Source organism: Phodopus roborovskii, unplaced genomic scaffold, assembly GCF_943737965.1.
Source record: "Phodopus roborovskii unplaced genomic scaffold, PHOROB, whole genome shotgun sequence".
NCBI lineage: Eukaryota > Metazoa > Chordata > Mammalia > Rodentia > Cricetidae > Phodopus > Phodopus roborovskii.
Genome location: NW_026125281.1, coordinates 4,686,437 through 4,705,837, shown reverse-complemented (window position 1 = coordinate 4,705,837; position 19,401 = coordinate 4,686,437). Strand labels below are relative to the sequence as shown.

At 48.3% G+C, this 19,401-nt stretch overlaps 1 protein-coding gene across 1 annotated transcript in view; it reads left to right on the top strand.

The window, feature by feature from the left end:
• Znf704 (zinc finger protein 704) overlaps positions 1–17,891 on the top strand; it is a 72,986-nt gene extending 55,095 nt beyond the window's left edge. The window contains exons 4-8 of the mRNA XM_051196727.1: positions 5,162–5,262; positions 9,099–9,366; positions 12,270–12,374; positions 17,005–17,102; positions 17,765–17,891. Of these exons, the coding sequence (XP_051052684.1) occupies positions 5,162–5,262; positions 9,099–9,366; positions 12,270–12,374; positions 17,005–17,102; positions 17,765–17,876 (684 nt within the window). The 3' untranslated portion in view covers positions 17,877–17,891. The remainder of the gene's footprint in view (positions 1–5,161; positions 5,263–9,098; positions 9,367–12,269; positions 12,375–17,004; positions 17,103–17,764) is intronic.
• The last annotated feature ends 1,510 nt before the right edge of the window (positions 17,892–19,401 follow it).

Below are 19,401 nucleotides of genomic sequence, written 5' to 3'. Positions count from 1 at the left end.
ACTGGAAGGGCACAGATCGCCAGGGTTAGCCCAGCTGATTAACCCAGGGGAGGACAAAGTGCAAAAATAAGACATCTGGGCTACCAGGATTGCTGGACTGACCAGCCCAGTGGTCTCTAGTGAGGGTGCTGGAGCTCCAAGGAACTCAGACATCGTCTACTGTGGTCCTGACCTGTCCACATGTCAACCTCGTCTAGGAGTGAGCAGATGGACCCCAAGGATGGTACTCGCTTCCAAAATCCACGGGTTAAGCAAACACATGGCAAGCGACCTTTATTGGCTCAGGAGCACCTTAAATCCATCTTTGTTAAGTATAGATCTCACAAAATATCGTGAGCTCACCTTTGGTACACAGTTCTGTGAGTTTGACTGACGTCTTTCCCGTGTTACCACCACTCTAGCTAACCGGGCGGGCAGCACGTTTACCCCTACCCCGCACCCCAGACAGGCTCTTCCGCTGCCGCAGAGCTGGCCGTGGTAGAACCAAGGGAAACTGTGGACATGTAGTGCGGATACCAAGCCCTGGCAACTCATTGCCAGTGGAAATGCAGAACGGCACAACTACTTTGAGAAACAGTTTGGCAGTTAGTTTCTTAGAAAGTTAAATATATGCTAACCACGTGACCCAGCAACTCTACTGTCGCATATGTATTTACCTAGGAGATTAGAAAACACATGTCCACAAAAAGACTTACAGACAAGTGTTCATTGCAGCCTCTTTCGTTACTGCTCCAAACCGGAAACAACACAAATGCCCGCCAGCAGGCACGTGGGGAAGGAAGTTCTGGCATATTCGTATAGCAGAACACCACACTTGCCAAAAAAAAAAAAAAAAAAAAAAAAAAAAGAGGAAAAGCCGGAAATACACAGGACGGTGGGCTAGGGTCAAAGTCATCATGCCGTAGGGAAGAAACCATAAACGAACACGCTCCAGTACGCTTGCAGAGATCTTGATTGGTTGTTGTCTTTAAGGAGGTCTCACTTCAAGGCCAAGCTAGCCTTGAACTGGTTGTGTGTATACAAGGATGGCCTGACTGACTGAAGTGGTAGGATTACAGATGAGTGCTGATATGGCCATTATGCATGCTGGGGATGAGCCCAGGGCTTTGCACATGCTAGGCAAGCACTACCAACTGAGCCACACCCTTCCCACACATCAGCACAGCCTCAGCAGCACACCGCGCACCTGCGCTCGGCATATTTGAATTCACCGTTACCTTGAATTGACACCCTATGTCTACTAATTTCATTTAATCTGCTCATCGTACAAATAAAGGAGGGAGCCCGTAAACGTAAGTTTGCATGTGGGAAGCTGCTGTCTAAAGTAGCTATTTCTTTAGCTTTTTTGGCCCTTGATAAGGACCTCAGGTCGGGACCTCCTGACCTTGAGACACGCTGAAAAGGAAGTGTGGAGCTGATACTTACCTGATTCACAGTTCAGAAGTTCCGCAGTGTGCACACACATACCCGCATACTTGTGTATAATCCTCATCCCCATAGTGAATAATTATATGTCCCTGGGAGTCTCCTGTGCGTCAGAAAAGCCAGTACTACACTGCATAGGCTATGCTGATACAGCAGTGTTCATGAAACTTGCAGACGGTTGTTTTAATCCGATGTGCTCCTGAGCACGTCCAGCCATACTTCTAAACCAAGCCATGTCCCTGTCCCAGGGAAGGAGAGGTACCGTGGCAACGGTCCTGTCGTTCCTGGGTACCAGTCTAGGTTTTATCAGCAGGAGAATGGAAAGGCGCTCCATTTAGCCCAGGTGGGAAACCACTTTAAAATAAGATTGTGACCAGGCCTAATGGCCCATACCTTTAATCACAGCATGGGGTTGGGGGGGGGAGGTAGTCAGAGGCAGATGGATCTCTGAGTTTGAGACCAGCCTGGTCTACACATAGTGAGTTACATAGTGAAACCTTGTCATGGGGGAGCAAAAATAGGATTGTGGGTCAGGAGTGGTGGCCCCAGGCTGCTGTAGTCCCAATACTCAGGAGCCTCAGGTAGGAGGGCCTCAAGTTCAAGGCCAGTGTGGACTACACAGCAAAAAAAAAAAAAAAAAAAAAAAAAAAAAAAAAGCTTCTCAAAAAGAAAAGTAGGTGGGAAAAAAGTCTATAGCCCAAGGCACTTCCTCTTCAGACCTTCTAGAAATTCTCTAGGACACACGGCACCAAGCAGGTCATCCAAAGAGCTGCCAGGAAACATCTGCACATCTGGAATAGTACAGCGATCTGGAGTGCCGTGCCCTGGGTCGGGGGAGGGGACATTGTAGTGTCAGATGAGGCATGGAGGTTGCAGTACCAGCTAACGGGGCCTCCCTCTGCCTCCCTCTGCCCTTCTCCATCCTTCAGCTGCCTTTTGTGAGACTCAGCTGACATTGACTTTGATGTCCAGCAAACGTGCTTTCCACTGGGGGCGAATCTTCAGCTGTTGCCCCCGGGCATTCTCGGGCAGCACATCTGTTGGAACCCTGAGGAGAGGCCAAGGCTGAGCACAGATGGGCCTTTCACACTTGGCCGCTGTGGCCTGGCCAGCAGCTTTGCTTGCTTGGCTTGGCTTCCTCCAGACGGCTTGGGCCGTGCAGCAGTTTGGGCGTTGTTTATTTAGCTATTTTTTTCCTCGTTCTCCTCCTCCTGCGGCTTGCTTTTGCTCCAGCCTAACAGCAAGTAGTCTGTTTGTGGACAGAGAGGGTTGGTTTCAGCTGGATATAGTGAGGGGACTGGGAAAGGAATTAAACTAGCATTAAGTGTCTGTGCCCTTGAGGGGAGCACACCCTTGGCTGGTGTAGAAGCAAAGCTAGCTGCTCAAGTCCATTGAAGCTGAGGTAATCTTCCGTCGTGTTTGTTTTTTCTCCAAATTTAAGTAAGCAGCATTAGTCCGCTCAGATTTTTGTTTGTTTGGTTTTGTTTTGTTTTTCTGAGGCAGGATCTCACTGTGTAGGTCTGACTGGCCTAGAACTCACTGTGTAGACCAACCTGGCTTCAGATTCACAGAAATCCGTATACCTCTGCCTTCTGAGTCCTAGAATTAAAGGTGTGTGTGTGTCAGGACGCCAAAACAACAAATAATTAAAAGTTAAAAATATAGTAAGTGATTTAAATAAATAAAGTTAAAAATAGGTAGCATGGATCTCACTGTAGACTGCTTACCTAACACACTCAGGGCCCTGGGACTCAGCACCAAGGAACAAACAAACAAACATGGCAACAAAAGTTAAAATACAGAATAGTTTTCTTTAATTGAGAAATTAACATAAAAATGTAATCCTCCCTTTTTTGTTTGTATTTATGGTTGGTTGGGTTTTCTTGAGATGGTCTCTACATAGCCCTGGCTGTCCTTGAACTCCCTGTGTAGACCAGGCTGGCCTCCCGAATGCTGGAATTAAAGACCCGGTATTTGTTTTTAATTTAATATACTCTTATTATTTTAAAAAGAAACTTACAAATAACCAAAAAACATGGCATAATCACTTCCTCCAAATTATTATTTAAGTTCTTTTATAACTTGTATTTCCTTTTAAGAGTTCAGGCTCTGGCAGAGGGCCCGAGGCACACTCAGATGTCCTAATGAAAGTACCAATGGGGTCTGGGGAGCGAACAGGGGCAGTAGACCAACTCTGGACCTAATGGTCAGGCAAGCCCATCCCCACTACCACGGCAGCTGGAGACGTGATCAGAGGGAATAACAGAATGCTAGAGTCTCAGCTGGAGGACTGATCGCCAGGCAGGAATGGCACCTAACCACACACAGCTGTGGCCCTGCTAAAATGGGAACCGGGGGAATCAGGATTTTCTCCTGCCTCCTCCCATCGCCTCGCATCGGACACATCCAACCAGAAACCCACAGGCAGGAGGAGCCCATTGATTCTGTGCATGGAGCCAGCCTTCTGGGGCACTGAGCAGGGTGGAGGACGCAGAATGGCCTGTGGGGTCAAACAGGGCAGACCAGGAAGGAGATGGGAGCGCGAGGAGCGGATGAGGTGGCGCCGGCTGTGCACCCTGACCACCGCTCTGCCCCACACAGTAAATAAGAGGTCATTTGAAAGCACAGTGACTGTGGTCAGAGCACTCGCTGCCCTTGCAGAGGGGCCCTGGGTTCTGTTCCAGGCACCTGGAGCAGGGGCTCACATCAGCTTTGAGCGCAGCCGCGGAGGATGGGGCGCGTTCTTCTACCTTCATCGGGCACCTGCGCACCCACAGCGCGCACCCACAGCGCACCCACAGCACGCATGCAGGCAGGCAGGCAGGCCCACGTGCATAAATAAACACAAACTATTTTCAAAAGGACATTAAAGAATGAAAAGTAAGTGTGGCTTCATTTTTAGTGTGCTCGGTACACATGGGATGGTATCAGGTACTTTTCTGATGGATGCGATAAAACACCATGCCTAAGGCAACTGAAGAAAGCTTATTTGGGCTTTTGGTTGCGGAGAGTTAGGGTGCATGATTACTGGAGCAAAGGCTCACGTCTTGAACCACAAGCATGAAACAGAGAGCGCACTTGGAATGTCACCAGGCTTTCGAGACTCAAGGACCTCCCCCAGTGGTGCACGTCCCCCAGCGAGGCCACGCCTCCTAAGCCCATCTATCAACTCTATCAGTGGGGGTGGTGGAATGTGCATTCAAACATCTGACCCTATGCAGGCCACCACCACAGGGATTCGTTTAACTAACCCCCATTACCAACCTCAAGATTAACCTAAAGGTTGGCATATGATGTGTAACATACTTCTTCTGCACATGTGTTTTAGCTGAAATAGGAAGCCTCTGCCCTCTCTACGCACACCCTTCCCCAATAAACTCATGTCTGGAAGGCTTGGTGTGCAGTCGGTGTGTCCAGTCACTCCGAAGACTTTCTCTCTCCCTCTTTTTCTTTCTTTCTTTCTTTTTTTAATGACCCGTTGAGTCTAATTAGTGCTGCCTAAATCTGCATGGCTGTGGGACCATCCCCTGTAGTGTGGCTGGACCACATCAGAGTCAAACACTTGAAGAAAACAGACCCTTCCCTCTTCCAGCAGCCACCAGCCGCCAGTAGCTTCTCTGCAAGAGGAGGGGGCCCATTCCTGTTGGCGTGTCCACAGGAAAGGGTGGGCAGGGGTGACACAGTAACCATGGATGGTTTGCTTGCATTGTGATGTGGTGTCCCCTCGCTTCTGTAGAACTCCATGAAGGTGATGTTCAAATGCCTTTGGAAAAACTGTGGCAAGGTGCTGAACACGGCAGCGGGCATCCAGAAGCACATCCGGGCCATCCACCTCGGGTAAGGTAGCCCGCCCTCCCCGGTAGAGGCGGACTCTGCTGATGGGCAGCCACCAGGTCACCCGGCTGTAGAGTCTCCCTAAACTATGTTCTGGGTGACGTTAGGCAAGTCCTCACTCTCGTCCCTAGGTCCCTCTCAAGATGGTTAGCCAGTCAATATTACCTCTGAGGGAGGAAAATAAACTGTGCAAAAGAATCAAAGTGTAAAGCATGCCACAAGGGCCCCTCCCGTGGGAGGGGTGAACGTACATCACGGAGTCCTTAAGGCCCTGGTGTCTGTAAATGAGATGTGCGTGCTTTCTGCAGTGGCTGATGTTCATGACTTCGAGCCTCAAAAGCTACTGTCACTCTAGGAGAACCCCCACTCCCAAAGACAGACGGGAAAAAATAAACGTCATCGCACCTTCCATGGCAAAGCCAGATGAAGAACTCGCGGACCAGCCCTGCTGAGCAGGCACCTGGGCTCTGTGTATGAATGTTCAGAGACTATGACAGCATCCAGGACGGCCCATTCATTCGGGTGGGCGGCATCCGAGGGCCAACCACTTATGGCTTCCTTGGGATCCCTTAGCGTCCCCAGCATGCTCTTACACTCAGTCACCTCGGTCAATTGCAGTTCGCCATCCTGGCAGCCATTGCTCGGGAAAGACCCTCATCAAAGTGCACGGGACTTCACGCCTGTGCTTTCTGGGGAACCGGGAGGAACCAGGGCCTTCACCTTCTTATTCCTCGAGCCCAGTTGTGCCACTGTTGGGACACTGCTAGCAAGCAGTGGCTGGGGAGACGTGTCAACCCCACCCGAGACAACATGTCCTCCTGCACCCGATGAAATTCAGGCACCCCACACAGCCTTAAAAAGTGCACGGTTTTTAACATCCCCATCACTCAGCCCCCGGTCTCCAGGGACTGACCCTCATCTGTCCCCCTGGAGAATTCATGACTTCCCTCGGGTCCGGGTGCTATTAGTAGCACTTGGCGACCAGCGGCAGCTCAGCCTGCCTGTGGCTGGAAAGGAAGCAGGGACAGGAATAGAACAGGCACCCATTCCTTGCCCTGCTCCCTGGGGTCCTCAATGGCATGCCTGTCAGAAAGCCAAGCCCTGTGTGACCTGCTAGGGTGCAGAGGCAGCTCTGCGGAGACAGCTCTGCAGGGCTTGGAGAAAACGGAGGGAGAAGCCACTACTCATCTGGCCAAGCCGAACAGCTGAGGGACAACACTTTGCTTTAGGTCTACATAGGGATTTCTAAAGGGGAAACAAGTTTCCAGTGAGCAACCTCTGGCTAGTGCCAGATGTGCCCATCAACTGAGGGGTGTGTCTTGCTTTCAGCCATTCCAGAGAGTGGGGTTCTGGGTACACAGTCCTTGGGAAATTAGCAAGACTGGTTAAATATTGAGTCATGGCAGTTTCTTAGCTCAGAACTTTCTGTGAGAAAGCACACTTTTCTCCCACTTAAAGAAGTTTAAAGTCCCTGGGATTAATCACAGAAGCTTAGTTCCTGTGCTCAGGTATGTTAACGAGCTCTCTACAGTTACTCCATCATAAATACAGAAGTGTCCATTCGAATTCACACACTTACTCCATCACATCAATAAAGTATTCTTGTGATCTCATGTTACTAACTTAAGACGCCAAGGCAAGGTACAGGACCATGTTGGGCTGCCAGAATCACACACAACGTGTCAGCCTGAAAAAATACAATTCCAGAAGGTGTGGTCTCGCCCACCATGCCAGAGCAGCCTCTACTGCGCATTCCTGCTGCATTTGGTAGGCGCCTACTTAGTGCCAAAAACATTGATTATATGTGGAGAACACAGCCCTGGAGAGCTAGAGCCGTCGTGAGAGGACAAAAGAGGTTTTCAAAGCCCGCAACAGGGCTGGAGAGATGGCTCAGTGGACAGTTTTATGAGTAAGCACTGATACCCAGGAAATGGAGGTCCCCTCTTGGGTTCTAAGGTTCATTAAAAATAATTTAAAAACAGACTGAACTGGAAGCTTGAGAACAATTGCATTAGAATTTAAAACGACCCGGGACAGGCAAGTTGTAAATCTCAGCAGCTGCCTAGAAGTGGATGGAGAAGAGGAGGGTTAGAAAACAAACAGAAACCATGTCATTTAAGTCAGCATGGACCACAGCCACCGGGGTGCAGGCAGCCACTAAGAAAAGGGGGGAGGGGACTCTAGAAGAAGAGGGAGGAGCCTAATGTTCCGGAAAAGGTATCCTTAGTTATGCATCTAGTGAAAGAGGGGAAAGATAAGGAAAAGTCGGGATTTAGAGAGGTGGGCAGATCAGCAGACTAGTGGTGGCTTGTATGGGCTGAGCTCACGTGTAGGAATTTGGGGAAGAGCGCAGTATTGCGTTACAGGAGTGGGTGTGGTAGGTCACGCCTTTAATCCCAGCTCTCAGGAGGCAGAGGCAGGCAGAGCTCTCTGAGTGTGAGGCCAGCCCACCCCACATAGTGAATTCCAGGACAGCTGGACTATATATAGAGACCCTGTATCCAGGGAGGGGGCGGGAAGGAAGGAAGGAAGGAATTATTCTATTTGCATGATTCCAAGCAAGCCTTATGTGTATCGTGTTTATCCTGCAACACTCAGCTATTTGGAGGTCCTCATTGGCTTCTGCTGTGATTTAACAAGCCCACCACCAATATTGTTTGAGGGCAATGTGATTTCCAAACTCTTATGTTAATGGTATTTGGAGAGGGGTCTTTGGGAAGCGCTCAGAATTAGGAGAAGACAAGAGGATGTGGGCACCAGTGGCTCTAAAACAAAGAGAAAAACGAGTTAGTAGATTGGGTCTGTCTGACCGTATCGGGTTCAGACATCGTGAGGCCAATGTTGAACACTATGGTCATAGATTCAGCATCCAGACCATGAGCCAAATAAATCTTTATTCCTTTCACTTACTGGCATCAGGTATTATACCACAGAAACAGAAAATAGAGTAAGACGACTTAGAGCAATCTTTCTACCACCCTCCAATGCATCGACCTGCCTACTTATCAATCTACCCATCCATTCACCTACTTACCCATCCATCCACCTACCTACCCCCCACCCACCCACCTACCCACCCACCCACCCACCTACCCACCTACCCACCTACCTACCTATCAATCTATCCATCTATCTACCTATTCACCCAAACATCCACCCACCTACCTACCCATTCATTTACTAGTCTAAGAATCATTGAGACTATATTACATATAAAACTTTCTATCTCCTATCAGGGACAAAACATAGACTGCCTTGATGGAAATTTCTGGTTTTGTTTTGTTTGGTTTGGATTTTTGTTTGTTTGTTTGTTTGTTTGAGACAGGGTTTCCCTGTGTACCCGTGGATGTCCTGGAACTCGCTCTGTAGACCAGGCTGTCCTGGAACTCAGAGATCTGCCTGCCCCTGCCTCCCGAGTGCTGGGATCAAAGGAGTGGGCTGCCACCAGGCTTGATGGAACTTTTATAGTCTAGAGGCAGACTAGAACAAACATCCATTTAGTGTATGAGGCTTTGCTAAGTCCCAGTGAAAAAAGATAAAGCAATATTTGAGAGTCCTTAATTGAGGTCAGTGGTGGTAGGTACTGATCTTTACACAGGATGCTCAGAAGTGTCAGGCTGGGACTTTGGAGGAAAGCACAGAGCCTATGGGGTGGTGGGGCTGGTTAAATCATAGCAGAAGCCAATGAGGATCTCCAGGTAGCTGGGTGTTGCAGGATAAATACGATACACATATGGCTACTGACAGAAAGCAAAGTATTCCAGGTTGAGGGAGGGAATCTTCTGCCTAAGGTGGAGGCAAATGCACAGATGGCTGAGCTCTGGTGTCCCCCTCCCTAGGCGAGTTGGGGAGTCTGACTACAGTGACGGAGAAGAGGACTTCTACTACACTGAGATCAAGCTCAACATGGACTCGGTGGCTGAGGGCTTGGGCGGCACGGCTCCTCTCTCTCCCTCCCAGTCCCTGGCTTCACCTCCTACGTTTCCTGTCCCAGACTCCAGCCGAACTGAAATTCCTTGTGCCAAAACAGACACCAAGCTAATGACGCCGCTGAGCCGCTCAGCGCCCACCACCCTCTACCTCGTGCACACTGACCATGCTTACCAGGTAACAACTCGATAGGGTCCTTGGTCAAAAGCGGTAGCCCTCAGGCCTGGGACTGCAAGACAGCTAGGTAAAAACAGCACCATGCGTGGCGGCCAACAACGCAGTTGTTTTTGTTTGTTTGTTTGTTTGTTTTGTTTTGTTTCCTATTTTTCCTCTTAATCATTATCTCAAGCCCTAAGTGGTGACTTATGCCTACAATTCCAGCACTCAAGAGGCTGAGGCAGGAGGATCATGAATTTGAGGCAAGAGCTGGGCTATAGAGTTTAAGGGCAGCCTGACCTACATAGTTGAGATGCAATCTCTAAAGCCAGACAACAAAAGGCTCTAGTGGCCCAGGGCTGTACTGTTGGTTACTCGGGAGGCTTAGCAGGAGGAGCATAAGTTTGAAGCTTGCTGAGGCAGCAGAGCACATCCATGACCATCCTGGGTAACTTGGTGGTACCCTGCCATAAAAGGAAAAGAAAAGCAAAGGGGTCGGAGTGTAGCTTAGTGACAGAGTGCTTGCCTCGTTTGTTTAGCCTTCAGCACCACTAGGGGGAAAAGTCATATCTCATTTGAATGGACCCCACAGATGATTCCTGGGCTCCCAGAGTCAGCCGAAGATCCATTCCCTTCGTGGTTGTTAAAAAGGATAAAAACTAGGGCTGGAGAGATGGCTCAACGCTTAAGAGCATTGCCTGCTCTTTCGAAAGTCCCGAGTTCAATTCCCAGCAACTACGTGATGGCTCACAACCATCTGTAGTGAGATCTGGTGCCCTCTTCTGGCCGGCAGGGATACATGCAGACAGAATACTGTAGACATAATAAATCTTTTTTTAAAAAGAGGATTAAAAATCCTTAGCAGTGTTAAGCCCCCAGATTCATGACTGTCATAGCTTACGAGCATCCAATAAGTGAAAATTAAGCCAAGAGTGCTGGCATGCACCTTTAGTCCCAGCATCTGGGAGGCAGAAGCAGGGGTCTCTGTGAGTTCAATGCCAGCCTGATGTTAAGCTCCAGGTCAGCCAGGACTACTAAGCAAGATCCTGTTTCAAAAAGATGAAGTCAAGGGGCCAGCAAGATGCCGGTGTATAAGGCTTAATGCTTGCCACCAAGCCTGAGGAAGTATTCAATCCCTAGGACCTACATGACATAAGAGCCAACTTCTGAAACTGCCTTCTGGCTACCTGCATACCACACACACACATACCCACAGACAATACATTTAATTTAAAAGTTTTTTTGTTTGTCTTTTGAGACAGTGTCCCTCAATATCCCTGGCTGTCTTGGAACTCACTAGACTAAGCTGGCCTTGAACTCACAGAGATCCACCTACCTGTGCCTATCACGTACTGGGACTAAAGGTGTGCGCCACCATGCCCAGCTAATTTAAAAGTGAGTGTAAAGTTGAGCCTTGCTCGGCAAGCTTTGGAGCATTGACAGAAATCCTGTACTGCGTAGCTGGGGTCTCAGCATACCCTGCTTCTAGGTGGGTAACTAACCGTCTCAGAGTACAGGTGGCTGTCAGTGTTCCCCAACTCAACAGTGTCCGCACCCCCTAGAAGTTGTTTTGAATGGAAATTTATTGAACACTACCCACACCAACCTACTGGGTCACAGCTGGGACCCCAGAAGCCTGAGCTTAGAAATAAATCCTCCAAATGCGTGCTGAGGATACCAACAATCACAGCTACCTCAGGCATCTTCATAAAGATCCTCCGTGCATTTCTGAAATTACATTGCCCTACCTATTTTATTTTAAAAAGTCCCCAATAACTATCTACTGCCCGATTTGATTAAGTTGAAATAATTACTTCAATCATTCTGATAGTTTTTGTGACTGTCTACTGTGGTTTTCCACTGGTAACCACATGGAGCTGGGCGCGGTGTCCCATGCCCTTGATCCCAACACTCGAGAGATGGAGACAGCCTCAGCAGTATAACAACAAGTTTGAGGCTAGTCTAGGTCACATGAGACCCTGTCTTTAAAAAGAAAAAACTTTAAAATCCAGAAAAGGGAACTGTACTATGAACAATCTCTGTCTATGGCTTTTTTAGCTTTCATTTTAATCCTCAGAAGTGTCATTGTGTCACCTGGAACATGAATGAAGAGTTTATGGGCATTTCTGTGTATTACCAAAGTGTGTCCCCGTGTGCCGGGTACAAAACCACTGTAACTAGCTGACACAGTTGTAATTCAGAAAAGAAAAGAAAAAAAAACCAAACAACTAAGCCTGGAGAAGCAAACCACAGTCACTTACTTTACAGAGTCGACTTTTGTCATCTGTTATATTCATTTGCTCAGTTTGAAAGCTTTCAAACTTCCTGTTAAACTTTAATTTTGTGTGTATGTACGTGTGTGTGCGCAAACATTTGACACATTGCTTCCTCTCTGTGGTCCTCAGGGTTGAACTCAGGTCTGCAGGCTTGCCAGTCAGTAGGCACCTTTACCTGCCAAGCCACGTCACTAGCCAAGTCTCTCAGCATGGTCACAGTACATGGCCGCGCAGGGCACATCACTGTTCCCGTTTCTCAGAAACAACCCTTAGGTGTGAGCTATCTGATGGGCAAAACTGACAATTTTAGTGCATATCACTGAATTACACTGAAAATATTTATAGCTTACCTGTACCCATTCCCAAACTTATTCAGGTATTTGCTTCCTAATTTGATAGTCAAGATTTACTTGCATATGTCCAAAAACAGGTATATGTGATTGAATTTCAGGAACTGACAGCCAAAGGCCATTTCCTGTACCTCGAGTAGATCGCTGATATTATATGTATATGGAAGGCTAGTCTCCGCCCGCTGGCGTACATTCCCAGAGCAGCCCTGCCTGTCCCTGCAGCCCAGCTTTGGTGATGAGCGCTAACTCACTGCACAGTCATTCCCTGACACAGCCTTCTCTGCTTCCTGTCTCATAGGCCACACCCCCAGTGACTATTCCGGGATCTGCAAAGTTCACCCCCAATGGTAACAGGTTCAGCATTCCCTGGCAGTCACCCCCAGTCACTTTCACCGGCATTCCCGTAAGTACCAAAACACGGTAAGATGAACCAAGCCAAGTGCACACTTAAAGAACGAGCTGTAGACTCCAACACGGGAAGCATGCAGTCAGTGGTGTGCCTCAAGTAGCCCAGGTTAGCCTTGAACTCTGTGTACTCAAGGATGGCGCGCACCATCGCGGCTAGTTCCCAAAGGCACCTGCTTCTTTCTTTCTTTTTATAAGATTTTTTTTTTTTTTTTTTTTTTTTTTTAATTTTATCTGTATGAGTATTTTGCTTGCTTGTATTTCTGGGCCCCACATATGTGCAGTGCCTGTAGGGACCAGCAGGGGGCATCAGATCCCCTGGAGCTGGAGTTACAGATGGATGTGAGCCAACATTTGGGTGTTGGGAATCAAACCCAGGTCCTCTTCGGAAGAGCAACCAGTGCTCTTGATGGCCGAGCCATGTCTGCAACCCCAGGAGTCTAGTTCTGAGTGACACTTGGATCAGCAAGCTGCCTCTCATAACCCAGAAGAGTGCTGCTTCACTGGGAAAAGATGCTTTGACTGACGTTTTAGAAGGCTAGAAGAGAGCGTTAGCTGTTGATGCTGGGAATGTATTTTCTGCTGGTGCTATAGTTCTATCTCCAAAAGACTGCAGAATTAGCAGTGTGGTTCACACTTTGTACAGAAAGGCTGATGTTTACCGTCACAAATTACTTCATGAATTTGTTAGTTTGACATACTGTTCTGGAGTTGTGCCATTTGAAGATCCAAAAATTAAATTTATTGAGATCACTTTTTTCTTTCAAAGTCTGAGCCCCCCCCCCAAAAAAAAATAAATACAGAGCTGAATAAAAGCTGAACATGCAGCCATATTTAGGTATTAAGTAAAAATGAATACTATGTCACTTGTGGATTAGCATGGCTCCTGCTAAGAGTTCATTTTAAAGTGTTCCGGGTCTGACATGGTCTTTTCACAGAGCACCAAGGCACCTGCGTACACAGTAGCCATGCTCACAGCGGGTGTGAATCCTAACAAGGTTCAGAACTGGGCTCACCATAGCGGATGTTGAAACCTTTCTTTTCTTCCCTACCTCACCCCTCCCACACTTACACAAACACCGCACAAAAGCAACTCCTTGGCAAGACCCAGAGGTCCCAGCTCATACGGATGAGTAACGGGCAAACTATGTTGTGCGCTGCCATGCAAGTTTACCAAAATCCATAAAAAGAAATCATTGCCAGTGGATAGCCTCCTGCTGACAGAACTGGGGGCGGGGGGGGGTAGTGGCTTCCAGAAAATACTCTTGTGAATTTTAAGCACTCCCGTAAATATGGAATGCTTACTAAAGATGCTGGCCACTGCCGAGGAGTAACCTTGGGCATTCTCGTGTTAGTTTTGTTGGTGGCACAAGCATTGATCCACTCATGTGGCCATTGGCTATGGGCCACCTCCTCTTGAGAATTTTCCCTTGCTAGACACAAAAAGGCCCAGAGTGGCTTGCTGTTTGCCATTTGCCATTAACCCATCTGTGATGGCTACTGTTGCCAGTTTGACAGAATCTAGAATTACCTTGGAGACAGGCCTGTGTCCGCACCCCTGGGAGATTATCCTGTGTTAATAGAAACAGGAAGACTGGCCTGTCGTTGTAGACACCCTCTCCTGGCTGGGAATCTATTCAGTATAAATGGAGGAAGGGAGCTAGATTAGAAAAGAGCATGCATTCATCACCCCCTGTTCCGGATTGTGGACACACTGTGTCCCCTGCTTCAAGTCCTCACAGCCCTGAATTCTCCATCACCGTGGAGTGTATCCTTGAACTGTGTGGACCAGAGTATAATAAACCCTTTCCAGAGTAATTTCCTTACAGCAACAAAAATGGGGCTAAGATGCCTTATTTGATAGCCTAGTGCATTTAGTTACCGTGACCAAATACAAGACAAAAGTAACTAGGAAGGGAGGGAGGGAGGAAGGGAGGAAGGGAAGAAGGGAGAGAGGATTTATTTAGTCTCATGGTGGGCAATGGGTGTAGCAGGTAACTAGCTACATTGTGTCCATAGTCTGAAGCAGAAAGAGATGGATGCTGGTGTTCTACTTACATCCATCATTTTTCCAGCCAGGACAGGTCTTCCTCCTGGCTTACGCCTTTCTGGAAAGCCAGCCCAGAAACACCCAGAGGTGTATCTCCTAGGTGATCCTAAAGCCTGTCAGGTTGACAGTGAGATTAGCCACCATCACACCTAGAGTGAAAGCTACAATTCCGACCCTGGCTACAGGCTGACCCTGTCACCCTTCCTTAGTGTCTGCCTTTAAAGTAGGAAGACTTTCCAAGCCCGTTGGCCATTCTGATCATCTGGTGTAAAAATAAGGATAGCGTGAGACAGAGAGAGAAATTCACCGTTCTCATGACTAGTCAAACTATTGTTTCTTCCATGGGGCTCCGTGTGGTGTTCAGAATTGAGTGTAAGGCCCCCCTGTATGAGACCTTACTTCATTGTTCACGCTACAGCTCAGGCAAGTATTGAGTCTGCTACCCAGCCTCTGGCTCCGCCACACCTAGCTAACTCAGCCACACCTAGCTCTGCCATGCCTGACTTATGCTGTGCTTTTGTTGTTGTTGTTTTGTTTTGTTTTTTGTTTTTGTTTTGTTTTTTATTAAACCATCATAGAGACATCATTCTGGGATTTAAGCAGCTGTCTGCCCTCACATTTCCTAAATGCCTCTGTAGGATGCCATCCAACAAAGAAATCTTAGAGCTCTTCCATGAATACTATAGCTGTCTCTACCCTCAATCTCAATTCCCCTCCCCCTTTTTTAACAACAACAACAAAAATATTTCGTTTCTGTGTTGGTTTCCAGGGAAAGTGTACATAAATATCTGGGTTAACTGAAAATTCTATCTCCTGTGGCTGTTTCTTATTCATTCTTTTTGTTTTGTATTTATGTATGGTGTGTGTGTGTGTGTGTGTGTGTGTGTGTGTGTGTGTACATGCGTACATGCGCGTGCGTAAATAACTTCTGGTCTCAGAAGTTGGTAACAGTTGTCTTCCTCGGTTAACCCCTACCTTACTGTTTCAGGCAGGGTCTGTGAATCTGGAACTCACATATTTAGTTAAACTGGCTGGTTGGTGAGCTCTGGGGATCTGCCTGGTTCCTACCTCTAGCACTAGGGTTACAGACATCCTGCATGTCACTGTGTCCATTTTACACAGGTGCCGGCTTCCATGCTTAAGTCCTCACGATTTTGCTGCCAGCACTTTAACCACAACTGAGCCTCTCCCAGCCTCTGTCTCCCGTTTCTAATTTATTCTTAGACCAGAGAATTTCCAGTCTCTGGTTTGTAATCTGCTTTGGCCAGGACTTAGATAAACACTTCAGCAGTCAAACTTGCCATTCCTATTTTAAGGTTCTGGGTGTGTTTTTAAAAAGCTTTGTTTGACTCTAGAAAGACAAGAATGAAGCACACAGAATATTCCTTATGCTCTGAGCTCCCTGTTGGCACTTTCAAAGAAAACAGAGCCGGACGCCTGCTGGAGGTGGGCTTCCTGAGGACAGCCCCTCCCACAGCTGCAAGATTGGCTTGTCCACTGACTTCATGCCAAATAGAGGCTAGTCCTAAACCCTAGAAACAGGAAGCCAGGCAGAACCTAAGAACATGAAGTTCCCTCTCTGAAATGGTATGATTGCTTCATACAGCAACTTTCTTTAAATTATGAAGACCATAAAGGATGGGTCTGCCTAAAATTTCCAAACAGTAGCATCCTTGAGCTCCGACCTCAAGCCAGGCACGTGACCTTTCTAAAGCAATCTTGTGTTGCTCGGCACAGTGCTTGGCAAGAGGCTAACGTGGGATGGCTTGCTCTTACTGCTGTTATTACTGGGAAACAACGAAGTCAGGCTTCTTTTAAAAGTGCTCCGTATAACTCAAGTAGCGTCACTACCTGGGAGAGATTAGCCATGACTTCAAAAGCTATCGGTTTAGAGTTCTTTAAACTCACTGGACGCCATAGCTACTCAGTAAGCATGTTGTGGTAACATAGCCTATTAATTGTGTTTTGTTTATATATAAGTAATAACATAGAGTACTATCCACAGTGGTACAAAGCATATTTTATATGTAGTAAAATATACTTCCAGGTAGGCTTTTGAGAAAGTCTGAGATACGAAACAAAGGTTAAAATGTAGAGAGCTGGGCCGGAGAGGTGCCTCAGTGTGTAAACGTCTTGCCTCATAAGCCTGACAAACTTGAGTTCTACGCCTGGACCCACATGAAGGTGGTAACGGAGAGTGGGCTACCACTGCGACAGCCCTGAGCATGTTGGTGTTGCAAGTGTTTGGGACGAGGAGCTGGAAAAGGCACAGTGCGCTCCGAACTTGGCAGGCTTTTTTTCTGTGGACGGTCAGAAGGTAACAATGAGAGGGCTCGCTCTCCGTGTGGGGTCTGGGACTAGGTAAATGACAGCGGCACATTAATAGGCAGGATCCTCCTCACCGGCTCGGCTCAGCACTCATACCAGCTGCAAGCCCTCACACTTTGAGCTGCAGAGTTCCTGGCCTTGCGTTTCAGTCTGGAAGCTGAGGACCATGCCTGCAGCACCAAGGCCTAATGAACGCACGGGAGGGAGAGTCCACCCTCCCCTTCAACCTGATTTTCCTTGTGTTCGCCAGGTGTCTCCAACGCATCACCACTCAGCGGGCTCAGGAGAGCAGAGACAGCATGCCCACACGGTCCTGTCCTCCCCGCCCAGAGGGACAGTCAGTCTAAGGTATGATTGCATAAAAGGAGCCAAGGCCTCCTGGTTCTGGGACCTCTCGTAAACTTCCCACCATCCGTGAGGCATGTTTTCTTTGAAGCCTGTGGTTTCCTGTTGAGTAACTGCAGAGGACACATACAGTGCACAGGGCAGGTAACGGTGGCCGCTGTCCTGCATTAGCCTGCACAAAGGACAGTTTACAGTTCTCATGTAGAGCCAAGAGGGTCCGCCTGGGAAGCCTCCGGCCGGGCAGCGGGAACACTGGGAAGGAGAAAATTTGGAAGAGCAGGGTTGTTCTCTGCTGTGCAGTGTTTTATTTTTGTCATTGTTTGTCTGTTTTGCAGGAGGCAGGGTGTGTGTGTCTGTGTGTGTATGTGTGGCTATCATGTCCAGCTCTATATCAGTTCTGGGGGTCCAGACTCACTCCTTGTGTTTAAACAGCAAATGCTTTTCCCAGACCCATCTCTCCAGTCCCCAACTCTTGTGTGTGCTACAGACGGCCACATGAGTGTTCCCGTGAATGACGCTCAGACACGGCGGCCAGGGAAATACCGAGCCTGCCTACTCCATTCCGGACAGGTTTTCTGTTCCGTTTTACCCCTTGTTCTCCTGAACTCTTCCCGGAGCCCACCCAGTTCCTGTCCCTGAACACGCCTGTGCTGTCTGTCCTACAGGAAGCCTAGAGGTGAAGGCAAAAAGTGCCGCAAGGTTTACGGAATGGAGAATCGGGACATGTGGTGTACCGCCTGCCGTTGGAAGAAAGCCTGCCAGCGATTCATCGACTGAGCCAGCAAGCAGGCTCGCCCTAGCCATTTCTGCCTCATCTTCCACTGCAGGTGATGGGGATCCCTCTCCTTCCAAAGGAAGCCGCTCAAGGCCCAGGGAAAGCCCTTCCTAGACTTCTGGGAATATAATTCCTTGGTGGAATTAAAGCAAAAAAAAAAAAAAAAAAAAAAAACCATAACAATTCAGCACCTGCACTGCTCTGAGAGCCTGGGCGAGAGCAGCAGGAATGATGTTTTCCTTCCGAAGAAAAGTCATCTTCGTTTGCTCTCCGTCTGCTCTTAAAAACTGGACTTCTGTAGCAACTTAACTAACCAGGCCCATTTTACGTAGAAAGATTTTGATAAGCTTTCTGGAGTGTGGTATTTTCAAGGGTTTTCGACACTTACACAGTACGCCCATACGCTACACAGTACACATTAGCTAGCGTTTGTACAAAGGATAACCTACCTACCTTGTGAATAGGCATTTTTCCCTGTTTCCCACCCAACCCCTTGGAGCGGTCCGGATCGCGATGCGTTTTAAGAAAGAGCCGCACTCTGGCTATTTCTTTCCTATGCGCCTTTCATTTTCAAGAGGGGCCTCAAGTGGAAGCATCGTAAAGATGTTCGCTTGGAGCCCCAGATGGCATAAGGCCCAGAGTGACAAGCAGTGGGACTCACGTGCCGACCTCAGCTGCAGGCTGAGGCCAGGAGGCACCACAGATGGGTGTGGGAGCCCTCCTCCAATCCCAGCCGGTGGCACAGCTGCTTCTCTGCCTACCACAACTCAGATGAGAGCTGGCACCAGGAGCCATCTGGTAAGCCGCAATGCTGCTTAAAGGGTGTCACAGGAACCGCAGCTTGGGTAGCATGCCCTATTTTGTTAAGACTGTGGCCGAGGCCGTGGGTTGTCACCTGCTCTCCAAACCCCCACCCAGGTAGAAATCTCCAGACTGGCCCTGCCCCGCAGCTCTGCATTGAGCAGAGCACGGCTCACATGCCCCGTCTGTGAGACAGTCCCACTAGGGTAACAAACCGATTTCCATTCTGCCTGCACTTTCACAGATTCCGTGTCTACGAGATGAGTTAGTAGACATAGCGACATATACGAATAACAGAGAGCTAAACCTCTTACAAGAATATTGGAGCGATGAATTAAGAATTTGCTCAGAAACTAACTTACGGGATGCCCAAAGAAAAACGCATCTTGGTATAGGACGCTCTCGGTTTAGTAGGGCCAAGGCTTGCACTGGCTTCCAGCTGTTGGAATGTCTGAGTTGGTGAACTTGCGTTCTTGAGGGGTGAAGCATGGCGAGCCGCCACCAAGCCTCTTCAGAACACTCATTCTCTGTGTGCCCTGCTTTAAGAGCTGGATGTCCTATACCTGTGCAAAGCAAGAGCACCTTATATAGGAGGCACTGGGTAGGGGTGGGGGCTGTGGTATCAGCCGTACGAATGTTAAGTGAAATTGCACAGGAGAAAGCTTAATATATGTTTCAAGAGTGTACATAGTGCTTTTTTTACAGAGTCGAAAGAAGTCAGAGTAA